The sequence below is a fragment of the Channa argus genome, chromosome 14 (assembly GCF_033026475.1).
Source record: "Channa argus isolate prfri chromosome 14, Channa argus male v1.0, whole genome shotgun sequence".
NCBI classification, from domain to species: Eukaryota; Metazoa; Chordata; class Actinopteri; order Anabantiformes; family Channidae; genus Channa; species Channa argus.
Genome location: NC_090210.1, coordinates 23,601,684 through 23,617,570, shown reverse-complemented (window position 1 = coordinate 23,617,570; position 15,887 = coordinate 23,601,684). Strand labels below are relative to the sequence as shown.

The 15,887-nt window shown below is 42.1% G+C and overlaps 1 protein-coding gene across 16 annotated transcripts in view; it reads right to left on the bottom strand.

Moving 5' to 3' along the window:
• The window catches only part of pard3ab (par-3 family cell polarity regulator alpha, b), a 206,147-nt gene extending 193,121 nt beyond the window's left edge, over positions 1-13,026 (bottom strand). For 10 of the 16 annotated variants that reach the window (XR_010916451.1, XM_067528697.1, XM_067528700.1 and 7 more), the window contains exon 1: positions 12,617-13,025. Coding sequence is in view for 14 of the 16 variants with exons in the window: in XM_067528697.1 (XP_067384798.1) it covers positions 12,617-12,736 (120 nt within the window). In the remaining 2 variants the exon portion in view is untranslated. Of the gene's footprint in view, positions 1-12,616 lie in introns of all 16 variants that reach the window. The other 6 variants (XR_010916452.1, XM_067528707.1, XM_067528708.1 and 3 more) reach the window with 2 other exon arrangements.
• Positions 13,027-15,887: the final 2,861 nt, after the last annotated feature.

The window sequence follows — 15,887 nt, the reverse complement described above, 5'->3', positions numbered from 1 at the left end:
GAGCGCCTTCAGGGTTTTCCTGTTGCGACACAGCAGACCAGGCTACTGCAGCGGGCATGTAATTGGGTAATAAGTAGGGCGTGTGGCTTTGAAGCTGAAGTCACTTTAAATGCGAATCAAGTAACATAAATGCTTAAAAATCCCTTTCAGCTGCACAGGTCAACAGCTAAAGGGTAACAATTGTATGAAGTATGAAGAAAATGACCAGACACCAAGACTAATTATCAATAGTGGTTGGTTAGCATGTTCCTCGACCTCCGTTTAGGCAAAACAATTATGAAACATCAGCCAAACACACCGCTTTCAAATTCTTCTAAATGCTCCTAGTTGCCCCCATTTCCACTGGTGTTCTCAGACCCCTTTGCAAAAGTACTGTGTGTCGGAGCTGGCTGAGGCATTTTGGGACGACAGCAACAGAGGTCTGCAGCACAGATGAACAAGCTAATCATCGCTGCACAATGACAGAAAGTAAATGTGAGTAGAAACCACTTATTGTTTGTGCTCCTAATGCTCCATTTCATTCGTGGAGGCAAAATGTAGACAGCTCAGAAAAGATTGACAACTTCCTATATTGCATTTTGGTTTGTGGGCAATTTTTTGCTTTGCAGAGAGTCAAAATTGCTTATGATTAGGCAAGTAAGAATAAATCCTCAAAGTTATGGGGGACCTCATGGTCAACACTAAGAGAAACACTGACAGTTTTGCAATATAAAACCACATATTTTGCGACATCCTCTCTTTCAGCTAAGGACAGGACAGGACTATCCTAAGCTCCCTTAGCTTACATCTACCCAGCATGTATATATTTACCAGCAGTCCAACAGGAGAGTAATCACGTCCAAGCTAAAGAGAGATGCATAGAAATCCTGGACACGGTGCAATTCATGGATCAAGATAGTCTAAATGGGGCAGTTGTTTCCAACAAATGGCCTCCCTCTTTGAAATGCCAGGCGTGTTGGGTTTGGTGTCCTAATTCATGTGTGTGAGAGGACAAAGTTAGGAGCTGAACACACACACACACACACACACACACTCTTGTCTGATCATGTCACAAGAGGCAGCAGTCCCAGGTCTAACTTGACACAGTTCATTCACACACTAAGCTTTTTATCCAGCGAAGGCCTTTTTCTGCCTCAACTGTCACACTGTGAAAAGCTGCATTCAAGACACATTCAGAATCCATCACTGTTCATCACAAAAGGCAATTTTTTCTAATCTTTCGTTCATACCAAACTGAAGAGGTTTGTACAAGCAACAACACCTTCATGCAAATATTCAAATACAACATCTGCATTTTAAAGCAATTATTCTTGCAGCATCGCACTGTGTACACACCAATGCTCAGTAGCTTTTGATCACTGGTGCTCACAGCCAGGGAACAAGCTAATGATCGACCACATCACATCCTAAAATTTACGTTCATAGCAATGTTGTAGTGATTTTTTTTATACTACGTGTGCTGTGACATTCTGTGAAGGAAGCAACACACGGCCCTTGTTGCAGAAAGACATTTGAGCAGACAAAACATGAAGTAGCATCAGCCTCACTGGCTGAAGATTCCCACAGTAACAATTACTTGACTCCTACACCTTAAAAAAGCACCACTGCTATTCTTCCGCTGGTTTTATTTGCCACCATTTCCAGTTTTATCAAGTTAGGGGGGCCTCCTCCACTGTCTCACTGGTGCAAAGCTAGACGAGTACAGTTTCCATTTATAACCTTCTTGCATGTGTACAGCTTCAATACAGTTCCCTTGTCTTTCTTACCATCTTCTCAAAACAAACTGTACAGTTACCTAAATGCCTTTCAGTTCACTACATTATTGATCATTAACCGCTGGGATTTGTTTCTCCTGTTCCTTCCTGCAGATGCACTTCCTTTCATCTGCTATGCAGCTGAATCAAGTGGTGATTTACTTTTTAAACATGTATTCAAATGAGATGCTGAGTTCAGTATATCCAGTAAACACAAACTGCTGACCCCCAGGTCCTGCATACTGGACTCAATGGGAGCTTTGGTCCTCCAGCTCACTGTCTGCAGAAACATCTTGCTGTCAACCAGAAAGAGGCTTTGGGGTGATGCTTTGAAAAAAATAAAAAAAGGGAAGAGGAAACACAAATGGAGGAAACAGTGAGACTGCTACAACAGGTGGTAATGCAGTTTCACTGTGGGAAACACTATATGCTTATGTCACGTTTTAAAACTCAGTTCCCTCTATATTATTGCTTCTAAATAATCAAATGTAAGCAAATATAAAACGTTTTTCTTTGAATGGAGGTGAAAGAAATAAAAACAAATAAATAAATCAAATACTGTATATGCCTAGAAATTTTGGCCATACTCATTACAACTTCTAGTCATTCCAGTGCCACAATGGATTGAAAACTCCTGTGCTACAGAAACATGGAGAAGAAGGTCACTTTAAGAAGGTGAACGGAAATCAAACTCAAAACAAATGAAATAAATCTAAATTAAACTCAAGATTTGGAAGCTGGCATAAATCTACTTAGATACTTCAAAATAGGGATAAACTCTAACATTTTTATTTCATTCCAAAGCTATTAATATTTGCCTAGATTGAATAAATATTGCTTTGTTAAGTTTCTTGGTTGTGAGCCCCCATTTTTCAAATGCACGATAAAAGTATTTAAAAAAATAATTAATTGATAAAATGAGAAAAGTTTCAATGCAGACTGTAGCAGGAGCTAATCTAGCTTTTAGGAAATGCTTTAGAGGTGGTTTCATAATACAGATATATATTGTATATCACGATATAGCCCAAAAAGATTGCAATATTATTTAAAGGCCATATCCCTCAGCTCTAGTTAATACATGAAATGTTAAACATCTGGATGTACAATGAAAGTTGTCAAGTAAGTAGTTGATATCTTCGCTTTGGCCCGGATCTGCCACTCAACACGTCTGCAGTGGTAAAGCAAGGACACAAAGGACAAAATCAAACAAAGATTCCAACATGCCAAATCTACACAAATACCTGCCGGTGACAGGGAAAAACCCACATTAGCATAACCCAAATGACTGTCTGTCAGCCTGTGTCACAACAGGAAGGACGTACATACATCGAGGCCTGAATCATCAGCTTGTCATTAAAATGGCAGATTTTCCTGTTGAGTTGCATGTATGTCATACATAAAATGGAACCTCCGGCGGACACTGGACTAAGTTAGACAATTTGATGTTTGTTAAAATTTGCTTCCACTTAACCCTTAAGACAACAATAAATAGAGCCATGTTCTACATTATTACTTTATGTACATACATGACATCCCATTTAAACTTCCTGTACAGGTCACGTTTTAGAACACGTTTAAGGTTTGTGAAGCCTCTCGGTTCTGATTATTTCACTGCCTCTGTGTGTGTGTGCGCATTTGCTTCTGAACTACACCAGGCACAAGCAAGACACCCAAGCAGCAGACATTGAGAGATATCACACAAGTAGAGAACCAAGTTCAAGACCCTTGTGCCTGTGCTCTGCCCAAAGGCCAGTAATCATCTGTCAAAGGCACAGCTCTCACTTGGCCTGGCCTATATTTAGCAGACAAAGCCTCATCAGCCTAAGTACTGAATTCAATTTCAAGAGACACCATTAATCTACGCTCCTAAATCATTTGGGTTATGCTAATGTGGGCGCTTCATTCCTCTGAGCAGCATGTGGTTTTCCATGTCCGAGCTAAGCCATGGCCTTTTCTCACAGTAGGTTTCACTATTTGAACTATGCCAATACAGGAGCTCCATCCTTTGAAATTCATTGGGGTTTCCATGGCGAACACGCTTGGTGATTTGAGCTCTGCTTTTTTTATTCTTTGCGTCGCTGAACACAAGGCTTCTTACTTAGCTGCCAGCAATTAGCAGCTGGTTGAAAACAACCGCCTGTGTTATGAGGGGAGGGGGAAAATAAAATGAAATTTTAAGAGTCTGGCAAGAACAATCTCACAGGAATTTTAGAGAAAGAAAGTAATAAACCAGCAACTAAACAAAGAGCCAGAAATAAAGATCTAGTCCAGTATTGCTGATACAGTAGAGAATAACAGCTGTGCAGGAATACAAGTCCTCAGAATGAACTGAGGGATACAGTATATCTGAGTTTTGCTGCTGTTTGTTTAGTGTCTTGACATTCCACAGAGACAATCCTCTCCCTGTGCTCCATACACTGAGTCCTTGACATTTCGTGGTGGACAAGGGACACTCAGGCCTGTGAACAAGGCCAGTCACACAGAGTGAGCTGGGAGGGGCAGGGCAGGGCAGATGGAGGGCTCAACTTCGTGCTGTGTCATTTAATGGCCAAATTAAGGGAAAACGGGAAATAAAACATGACTGAAATCCTTTGGGTAAGATTCCAACACTTTGAGTTTAAGCATCTTTTTCAATGTACCTGCAAATAGGAAATGCACTTTACTTCAGTAAATCAAATGTTTTACTGGCCATTTCTGTAAGCAGGCAGATGATTAATGGAATGGCAATTTTGTTAAATATCGATTCACTATCACGGGTCACGGTGGCAGCGGGTTCAGCAAGGCAGTGCAAACGTTCCTCTTCAAAGCAACAGCTCTTCAAACCAGCTCCTCCAGTGGGACCCCAATGCATTAACAGGACTATACCCCACCTGACCATGCTTAGGCCTCCAAGCAGTTGGGCACGCCTAGACACCCAGGAGGCATTCAAATACAACCAACCACATAAACAGGGACCTCTGGAGGAAAACGGTTCCCATATCCCCTTTTAACGGCAAACTGGAGACAAATACTGCGGTAGTTGAGAACTACAAAGACCTGGGAGTCGACCTTGACAACAGGTTGGAATGTAGAAGAAACACCGCGACCCTGGACAGGAAGGCTCAGGTGTTCTACCACAGATGTTCTACTACTTCATGGTGGTCAGTGACAGGTTCTATGCAGTGTTTCCCCATTAGAAATGCAGAGGAGGACACCACTCAAACGCCTAAAAGAAAACCACTATGGTGCACCACATCTGCACACACAGCTGAGAGATCATTTGTCCCTGTGGCAACAAAACAGTTCAATGGCTTCCCTTTACCCTGCTGCTTGTGGACAATTATACTGCATCTGATACCACAATCATCATCTATGCTTTACAATCTGTGCGTCGTGTGCAATGTGCATGCTCGAGTACAGCACAACAATTTCCTACAGGATAACTTAGGTTGGTAATATATGTGAAAACTGAGGTCTAGTTGAGTAGTGTACAAAATATGTGCAAAGTACTATATTTGTAGTTCCAGCCATTTCATTACACAAAGTATATTAATATTGAGCTGTAGAGACAGGCAGCACCATTTTAGCTAATGTCTAACTAATTCTGTTTGAATTACTGGCTGACCTGTGAATTTTTCCTTAGTTAGACAAGACTATTCAAAAAGGTAATAGCTTTCTCAAACTAATACTGCTGGCATAAAAAAAAAGAGAGAGAGAAGACTAGAAGCCCAAAGAGAACATTGCGCCTTTCTGCAACTGGAGACAATGTCAGGGCTCTGTAACCTCCGTGTTTATTATGGGAGAAAGTTGATGACTACCCAGTTATACTTGGCCAGCTTAGTATAACTATCAGTTGCAAATATTTAAATGTTACCGTGGTTCAAACCACAGAACTCCTGAGTAAATGCAAGCCGAGTCAATTTGAACAGAGTTTTAAAACGAAAAAAAAAAAAAAAAAAAGCGCAAAGATGAATACTACGCAGTGTTCTCCACACAAGTAATGACACTGTTCTGTAAGCCATCGTTCAAATTGCCAGTAACTTCTAGAACATGGACTGGTGAGTTTCAGTCCATGCCACATGTGTTTTTAACAGTGAATGAAGCTGATGTTTATTTGTGAAACACTGTAGTCTTAATTTCAAAGGGCTCAATTTAGGGTGAAATCATCTTACAGTACATTGCTTGGCTGCTGCAGTGACTGTATTCTTCCTGAAACACACAAGCTCTCTCAGCATCACACCCTGGTTTTCCACCCGTCTGAGAAGACGCAGTAAGAGTCTCCATCATAATCTGTGCTGCCCAGCTAAAAATCCTGGTTGACAAAGATAAACAAAGCAGAGCAGAACGGAACAGATTTCATGAAACCCTTTTATAACCCTTTTCCCTGCACTAGTTTACATTCAGGAGTTTCCTCTGTTTATGGAAGACGGCTACAGCTGGAACAAATGTGTGTGTGTGTGTGGGGGGGGGGGTACTTGACCTCGAAACATTGGCACTCATCAAAAGAACTTCAAGCAGTGGTGGTAATTCTGAAGCATCCATCATCCAGAAATAGGCTGCTGTCAGTCAAGTTCTGGGCTACTTTATCTTTAGGCCTGGCTGGGTGGGGGTCCACAGGCATACGTAGCCATCTTTGTTGCACATGGTTAGGGTGTCAACGTTTAGCCCACTGGAACCATGCCAGGGTGCAAGTAACTGATTTTCATAGCCCTCTATATAAACCACTTATGCTCTCTGCGTCATTACGTATAAGGATCAGGGCTCCCATTAACCCAGCTGCGGTCAGGACTTCAGTTTGCAATGTCTCGCACTAAAGAAAACCTTTACAGTTTTGTCTTGTGTGCTCTTCTGTCCTTTGGAGAGTAAGTCGAGGCTAGTTCAATTCTCCAAGTCCAATCCACTTTAAGTCTCAACAATGCACGTGTCAAACCTGTTTAACATATTATTTCAACCATCTGTAGGAGGACACGACTTACACAAAGCACAATTACTCATTAAATATGGCAGGTTTGGAGTAACACTTGCAGGAATATTGTTTCATCGTCTGTCAAGGTGTTGAGGTTTTGGTTCTTACATTCCGTAACACTTAAGAGCTAAGAAATGTCTTCATATTCAGCTGTTACCTCTTACAGCATGAGCTCAAATTCTAAAAGGGAGAACACTGCAGCTCGCACCACCTGAGAACTCTGCATTCAGCACTTTACAGCCTCCTGCTTCACACCTCCCTCTCCCTTCTGCATTAACAGGCCCAAACATCTGCTTTGTTCTACTGCTGAATCCAAGCCATGTTCGCTCTGCTCCCGGGAAAACCGGCTGGCAAATGACGAAAGTCGTGTTTTTCATCATCACATTAACATCATGATGTCAAGCACTGATAAGGATGACAGCTCACTTATGCAAGTTCCCAACAGTGAGGCGGCATCTTTCCAAATAAAAAAAAAAAAAAAAAAAAAAAAAAAAATCAATGCAAAATGCACAGCAATGAATCACTGCAGGAAAGCTGGTAATGCAAGCTTCATCAATTGGCAACATTACAAATAATTACCAGTCACATGGAATATTTATTCTTTACAGCTTTTGACTGCAGTCATTGTTCCAGTTTGATGTGATACGTTTTTAAAATTTTAACACTAACGCGATTTGAAAGTAAGGGGAATATGAGGTGTCACAATCATTATTTTTTTTAAAAGCCAGAAATACTCGCATGGCTAGTTTTCTTCAATTAATTGCAGCGTGTCTTTAACCGCCTCCTTTAGAAAATTAAACGCTGTGCCAGGTCACGACTTTTTGTTTTTCACAGTATTTTGGTCAAGGGCAAAGTCAGCCGCCCAGGGATCATCGGTGGAGCTTTTAATCCTGCACTGTGCATATTTTGGAAGCAGGAATGACTAGGTGGTGACATGAGGATCACACAGATGAATTGCTAAATTATTCAGGGCTTATGACTTGATGTGAGGTAGATCAACCGCACCTACGCTCCCGGTAAAATGAATATCACAAAAGGGAAATTACCACAAATTTGTAAAAATGTATCTATGAACTTAATACTTCTGGTCGTGCCAGGCTAGCTAATTGATAGAAGTGGTTTTCAAGCTCATTTTAAATGGTTCAAATACTTCGGTTTGATAGATACTAGATTGTGCTGATCAGCACAGCAACACAGTGCTGTGTCTTTATTAATTAGAACCTTTGCACGGCTAAAGCAAACAAAACAAGCCAAGGCTTGGGCGATTTGTGACCGGCAAGATCAACGGCTTTCGGCTTGTCCCTTCAGGGGTCACCACAGCGGAATGTGGCATTTACACACCGGATGCCCTCTACTGTTGCAACCCTCCCACTTTTACCCTTTTTATCCGGGCTCGGGACTGGCACCAAGGTGGCCCTCAGTGACTGGCCTATGGCCACACCTGGTGGGGTGGGTTTCAAACCTGCTGTCTTCCACCTCCCAACCCAACTCTCTAGCACTGAGCAGCCAGGCCCCCGAATTGTGACCAGGAAGATGCAACACAATTCCTTATGGGCTATTTAAGCTAAAGACATTTTCTAAAGAAGCTCCATACAAGCCGTTATGTTCCACGCTTGGCTGTAGCAACCACAGTCTAACGTCGATAACTATGTGAGTAGGGTTGGTATTTCTACATAACAGAAGCCATGTCAACAGTGCAAGTGGTTAAATGTTAAGACCACAACAGATAGAATGGCAACATAAAGAGCAATTATATGGACACAGGTAGTTGTGGACAAACAACAAATTTTCCGCAAACTTCCCACCATTGTTGAGGTTATTTTAAGCTGCTGCTGAGACCGTTTGACCCCTGCCTCACTGTTCATTCACAGAATGGCATCTCAGGTAGCATTAATTTCTGACGTTACAAATCAACGCAGGCTACGCGATGGTTCCATGTTGAGTTAAATGCATGATTAGTCAAAGCCATAACAAAATTTTACTTCGTGTCTGAGCAAATTATGTTGTCTTCTTTCTAAATTAATTTTTACAGTTTCCCCATTTTTATGTTCACAACAAAACAGGTATGTACCAAGATAAGAAACAACAGATTAACTTTATAACAGAGGAGTGAGGCTAGAGGTGAATATGAGCCAGTGTGAATAAAGCACACTTAATGTTATAAGTTTGAACAACTACTCCCACTAAGGTCCTGACATTTTTAGCCCTCTTGGGCATATAACCCACCCTCATTATCATACTGACTATAAAGTCCCTTTCATGCATATGTTTATGTGGCTCGTTTGAATAAAAGGGGATCAACTTCAAAAGTTGGAGCTTTGCCTTTGAAGATGTGGTACATTTCCGTTATTCTTCTAGAACATGACTGTATTAGCAGCAGTCAATTCCCACAGCATGCAGGACTGTGCATCTCTGCAATCAAAGGCCACTGCACACTAATTAAAAACTAACCAACGATTTGTCTAATAAGTTGTGTAATATCTTGCATCAGAACTGATCAAAAAACACTGACAGATTTGAGTCAGCACTGCTCAAATTTGATTCACTATTGAGATCAATCCACAATAAAGACTTTTATTTTCCCGTTATTAACCAATACTTTACTTAAAAAAAAAAAAAAAAAAAAAAAAAAAAAAGGACAGTTTCCTTAGAAAAGCACACCCATTAACTAGGAAAGAAATTGTTTTTTGCAAGTCATGTACAAAAATGCAAGAACTTGCTGCCAAGTTATCAGAATATAATTATGGAGATTATTCTTAGCTGCAGCCATCACAGACTTATACATGTGTAGAAAATAACAACACTATAAGACTATTTTCAACCACATCCTTCAACCGACACCGGCTCCTATTGTCTATCCGGCCAGAGTCAAGTTCAGTCTGTCTGCCTCAGCGGTCAAGTATGCACACAAAAGGCCAGACTTCTCCAGGGGAAACTCCAGCAGTGCGAAACTGTGAATGGAAACCTGCCACGTGCTGGTGTGAACATGACAGTCCACACACCTGGTTCACCCCCAGGATGCTGCAGAGCCTTACAAACCAAGGCCTATGCATCTTCTGCCATGCCAGTGGAGAATCAAATCAACAGAGCGTTTTCCCATTTACAGATGACAATTGAAAACCTTGCCACACTTAGGCAAATGGGTGAGCATTGGTGAGATTGCAGCCTGTAGTCTGTGCAAGGAAAAAAGGGCAGCAGAGGATAATCTTGACACTTTTCAAAATAATCGGAGACTCTGAAGCTCGCAAATTATTCCCTCTCAAGTTTCTACACAAACAGTATCTGAACACTCACTCTCTCTCTCTCTCTGGTGTCCTCTTCTTTCTAATTCCACAGTTATGAGATTGCTTACGGGGCTCAGAAGTGGAGTGCTTTTTCTCTTCTGCGGGAAACATTCCTCTCTAATGACAGGGGAAGTCACAAGAAGGTCCATACAAACACTAAAGCAGGAGAAAACACCCAAACTAAACTTGGGCCTCTTATTATTAAGGACTAAGGCTGACCAGAAAAAATTAAATAGATGCGATCTTCAACACAACATCCAGAAAGGCTTCCTGACCCTTCCACTTGACAAGAAACATAAATGGCCGGCCCAGGTCAGATGAAATGTATAGGCTGGGTGGGGCTGGAGCAATAAATGCAGATGTGAGTTGATGAAATGGAGGTGAAGTTTGTCCTGTTGTGGTTGAGAAGTTCATGAGGAGCACAGTCATACGGGCTTCACTGACAACTGCTAAATTATGATAATAATCCCAAAAAACTGTTGTTTCAGTATCTGAGCTTTTCAGTGGATGTGCTCAAAAACGAAACAATGTCTGACTCTTTGTCACCAGTGCTAATATACATCTGAGTATTTGACTTCTAAATGGTTTCTCAAAGAAGCAACTTGCTGTAAAACTAAATGTTGCTATTAATACAGGTCTTTCAGGCGAAAGACTGTATGGCAAGTGATGAGGGACCCAATCCACAATGCTCCATCTGTGCAGAAACATAATAAAAAGTCTTACAAATTAGCTTCATTGAGTGGAGCTCTTCCAAAGCTGCAGTATTTAGTTCAAAGTTAACTCTCTTTCTACTCAACAATGAAATATAGTCGAGGGAAAAGGAAATTCTTTATTAAAAGCTACACGTTGTAAGCCTTATTTTAGGTTGTGACACACAAAACTGTGGCTTTGGCCCACATCAGTGCCTCTGAAAGGGCTTTAATAAGGGATAAGCTTCCCGATGGCGGCACAGGATGAAACGCAGTAAGGGTTACAGCACCTGAGGCCTCTTGTAGGTGTTCATATGGGCATCTGACTGTTGTCTTAGGACACATTCAAAAAAAATAGGAACCCATCCTGAATTCGCAGGAAATTGCAACGTAAAACGCAAGATCATCCATCCCCGGACCTAGGACATCTACCATGGAACAGACTGTCACATCATGTGCAAGTCAACATCTACAAATATGCTAATATGTAATGGATTTGAGTTACAATCTTCCAGTTTGTAAGCGTGGGACATTTATATCAGCGGGAATATTTGAAATCTTATAACAATACTTTTTTGTAGGTTTTTGTCCACTGCGGGATTAAACTCAAAAGGGAAAAAGTCAATAACAACCTAGTGAAAATGAAGTGAACAGTGTGTTTTAACCGTAAATGTGAAGTGTCACTGAGCATCCGTTACAGCAAGGCAAAACCAAAAGTGACAACTGCATGAGTGTCCCAAGTTATTAGGAGTTTGTGTGTTCGTCATAAAAATAATGGAGAAAGTTTGCTATTATAGGCTCTCACATGTTCCCCTGCACTCTCCTGTCTGCTCACGCTGACTTATTAAAAGCAGAGGGGCATAGTGCACGAATTCTGGGCCACTAACGGCATTAAACTTAGCACATGGAGGATCGAAGCATTCACTACCGATGAGCCCCCACGAGCTGCGTGTTAAAAAACAAAACTTGGTTAATTTTTTAAACAATTTAAGTCTATGACTGAGCTACATTTACTGTCTTTTTACATCAAGGAACAACCAATGTGCTGCTACAGGTTTTCTTTAGGCTCTGTAATGCATCAGGTCCATGCCTCCTTCCTTCAGACTGCATTTTCCCTCCCTATCCTGCAGGGCCAGACTACCCTGCAGCTGAAGGCTGCTTCTTAATTATTGATTATTGTGCATGTGGTCTAGTTTTCATAAATGTGCCTGTGTTCTTGCTATTCCTCCTTTTTGTATTTGAAGCATCACTTACTACCCAGGACTATCCAATCAGTTGTCTGTAGACACCCCTGATGAGCCCCAGGCCACCATGAGCTCAGTAAAAGTTGGAAAAAGAAGCATTTTTCATGTTTCCCCCTCATAAACACATGAACAGACTGTGGGCTAAGCTGCCGGGACTGTCCTGTTGCTAACTAGGCTGCCGTGCATGAAGCCGAAACGCCCCAGACTGCAAAGCTGCTCCTGCAGCCCGCTGGCTAACTTGCTAGTAGGCTAATCTCTGCTGGCAACTTCTGGAGGCATGAAGTCAGGTCTTACAACTGGGTTATGTCCACACGCGTGTGTTTGTGCAGAAACGTGTTAGGAAGCCGTGTTTTGTGCTGCTACGCGAACGCAGACCGCTCCTTTGGGTTCGGTGGCCAGTTCGAGTCCCGGAGGAAGATTTGTGGGTTTACAAACACAAGCACCACAATGGCGGTGAGCCTCGCGTTCAAAGTAGCGACACACGGTGAATAATGGGCGCACGCAGCGCCCCGGGTGCTCGTGAAGTGGACAAACTGTGCAGAAACAGGCGCAAGAGAGCGGAAAGTGGCACCTCTATCCCTGCTCTGTGCGTTTGTTCCAAGTTTGCGCCATATTGAGTGCGCACGCAGAGCGCCCGCACGTCGCAACAGTGTTTCCAGAAAAACAAAAGCCGCGAGGAAACAAAGTAGCCGCCACTTACCTTAGCGATAGCCTTCTTATATCTCATGACAGCCTGCTGGATGAGCGCGTGGACCTTAATGTTCCCGTCCCCGCACGGAACCACCACCCGCGTCCTGCCAAAACACACCGTGACTTTCATGGTTTAGTATCCGAGATCTCGCCAAGATTCGGCGTCAAACCAAGAGCAGGAGGGTGAGGAGAAATCCGTGTGGAGGCAAAAACGGAGCATGGGGTTTTTTGTTTGTTCGGTACTCCCTAACCGAGGAGGCGACGACTAGGGGTCTTTCCGCTTCTCCCCGCCGGTCGACATTGTGCTGAGAGTGTTTCCAGACCACCTGTTTAGTTTGTCCCTGTCCTTCCTTCCCTCTCGCGATCCCAGTCTCTCTCCCTGTCTCTGTGCTGAGCTGAGCTCAGGCTCGGTCATGTGTTGCCTTCAGGGGCCGGTGGGAATGACGGGATCGCATTTGAGCGTCCTGCTTAAATCGGCAACAAGTTGTTTTAGGCGTATTTCTGGATGGAAAATAGTAGGTTAACATTAATGAAATAATGATTGATATTTTCTATTTGGACAACACCTTGATTAGTATCCTGATTGGCATGTGCGTAATTTGTCAAATGTAGAATTCCACAGGTCGAAAGTGAAGTTTACGTGCGGTTTTTAAAGACATCAGCTCAGCAGCAGGGAAAGCCGGTTGCTCTGCCCCCTCCCCCCCTCCCTGTGGTCAGGATGGGTCAGTTTTGGCGCGCAGGTAGGCATCCCAGCATTCACACAAAAAGGGTTAAAGATCTCTGAGACTGTGAGCGGAGTCACTTCTGTCCCCTGATTGAACAGTGTAGGTTTGCAGAGCCCATAAGGCCAAGAAGGATGGCAGCACAAGGTTTAGTGGGGACAAGAAAAGAGTGGAAAGCCAGAATTTTGAGTATGTGGAAAGTGTGTGTGGTTTACACAGGCACTGCGTAAATGGGATTTCTCTGCTGCTGTCGAGTGCTGCAGCTGAGACACAGTTTTAACCCTGGACACAGCTGGAGCACCAACTGGCCACAACCTCCGCAGCTGTCACAACGAATGAAACAGCCTCACCTTTAGGGAATATGTGTGGGTTTGCGCACATCACACAGGTGGGATGAAACATTCCACAAATAATAATAATAAACTGGCTACGTTTAGTTGATTGGACAGTTGTCTGTGTTTCAAAGTTACAGTTCTGTATACTGAGCAATGATTCCCCACCACTGCACCACATGGATATGTGGAGCACTTTCAACCACAGACTTATACCATCACAATGCAGGACTGAACGCAGCAGGAAGTCCCTCCTGCCAGCGGCCATTAATGCTGACTTTGATGCTAGTTTGTTGCTATCTTTATCTTTTTTGTCTTTGTTTTTAGTAGGCAGCTGTAACAAAGTCATTTCCTGCAAAGGATCAATAAAGTATTGTTGTTCTTCATTAGACTTTACATTTGAGACACATATACATCAGTCATTCAGGGCATGGGTATCCCAAAACACTACTGCGTGGAGCTTGACTAATTTTTCCCATTTCCCTCTGTGAAACTGTTTCTTATGCCCAGCATTGAAAAATCTAAAGTATGTAAAGTACAATTTATTGTACACATCTACCAACCATGTTTGCTGTTTGGGCTCTGTGCACACAATTAAAAGCTGACCATGTTTGTCATACATGTATGTGATTTTCAAATTAGATAGATTGTTAGATAGACAGATAGATACTTTATTGATCCAGAGGAAAATACCGCATAGTATCCTTAAGATTACTTACTGTTTCCATGGTGGTACTTCGACTATGTTCTATCTGACCACAGTGTGTGAGTAGGCTGAAATAATCTCTGGAGTAGGAACTTATTTTGTTACTTTTATTTGCACCGTTGCTCGGAGAGGAAGTTCAGTGAATGTCACTTCATGACAGTCAGGAAACCACCTGGTTACATCCTTGATATATTTATATATTTATATAAATATATCAAGGATGTTATCAGAGGTGACATTTGTCTGACAAAACACCGTGTTTGAATCAGTGCTGACATCTTGTGGTGCACAGCAGACAGTCACTCCACTCACTTGAATGAATTCACATGAATCTGTCCAGTAGAAGGCAGTGCTTTCAAACTCACTCAAAGAATAGACAGTGACTCATTTACAACTCTGTCTTCGTCACTTTAACAATTAAATCATGTTATTTTTAATTACAACAATAACATAATGGATATTAACATTGTCCATCTCTGGGGTTTGAGACACTACAATTTACAGCAGACATTTTGTTGTTGACCCTTTTTGTATCTTAAAAAACAGCACTAAAATCACCGCATCCTCATAACTCATGCTTTAAATTATTATGCAGGTAATAATGATGGGCACACTATCACTATCTGCTTCCTTTTAAGGGGCTGTGAAATCATATGAATTAGACCAATTAAGCCACAAGGCCACAACGGACGCCCACATAGCTCTTTGATGGAATTAACGGCATGTAATTGTGTTAGGCGTTCATCCCAGGCTAATTTTGTGCTAAAGAGCTGTCTGGCCTGTGTCATATGTGGTTCCCTGTGGTCAGTCCTTTGTAGCCCCCTGAGGGAGCTCCCTTCTGCTGCTGTACACCCGACCATCTGGAGCCTCCATTTGCTGACCACAGAACAAGCTCAGGAGATGGAAGATGAGGGAGGAGGAGTAGAAGGAGGAACAGAGGACGACCAGCAGCGGAAGAGGAACACAGGACAGAATAATACATTTTTAAAAAATTATGTTTTAAAAAACGAGACACCGATGTTTACAAAATGAGGGACAGGAAATGCTTTTAATAAAAATGAATCTTTGCACCTAAACAATAATTATATTAAAAGTAAGTGGAAATATGAACACAATAAAAATGGTCAATTAGTTGCACATCTTGAAGAAAGAAATTAATAACTCGTCAGATTTCAACTGGAAATGTGCTTTTAGACAACAAATTATGTGTAAAACATATTTATTTTGAAATGTAGAGAACGACACCTTCTGGAGCAGTGTGACGATTTCAATTTTATTCATTTACTGTGTATAAAATGCATCATGTATTTGTATCAATACAAATGCACCCTAATCTTCATTCAGATTTAGTTTTACTGTCACGCTGTCATTGATTACAGGGGGAGGGGGAGCTTGGACAACAGGAGCAGGGACAGCGTTTGAACAGTACGACCTCTCCTGGCATGCAGGAGGACAGATGGTGGCTTTGAATTCAGCCAGGCTTGGATCTAAATAAAGGAATTCAGCAAGTACAGAACATTG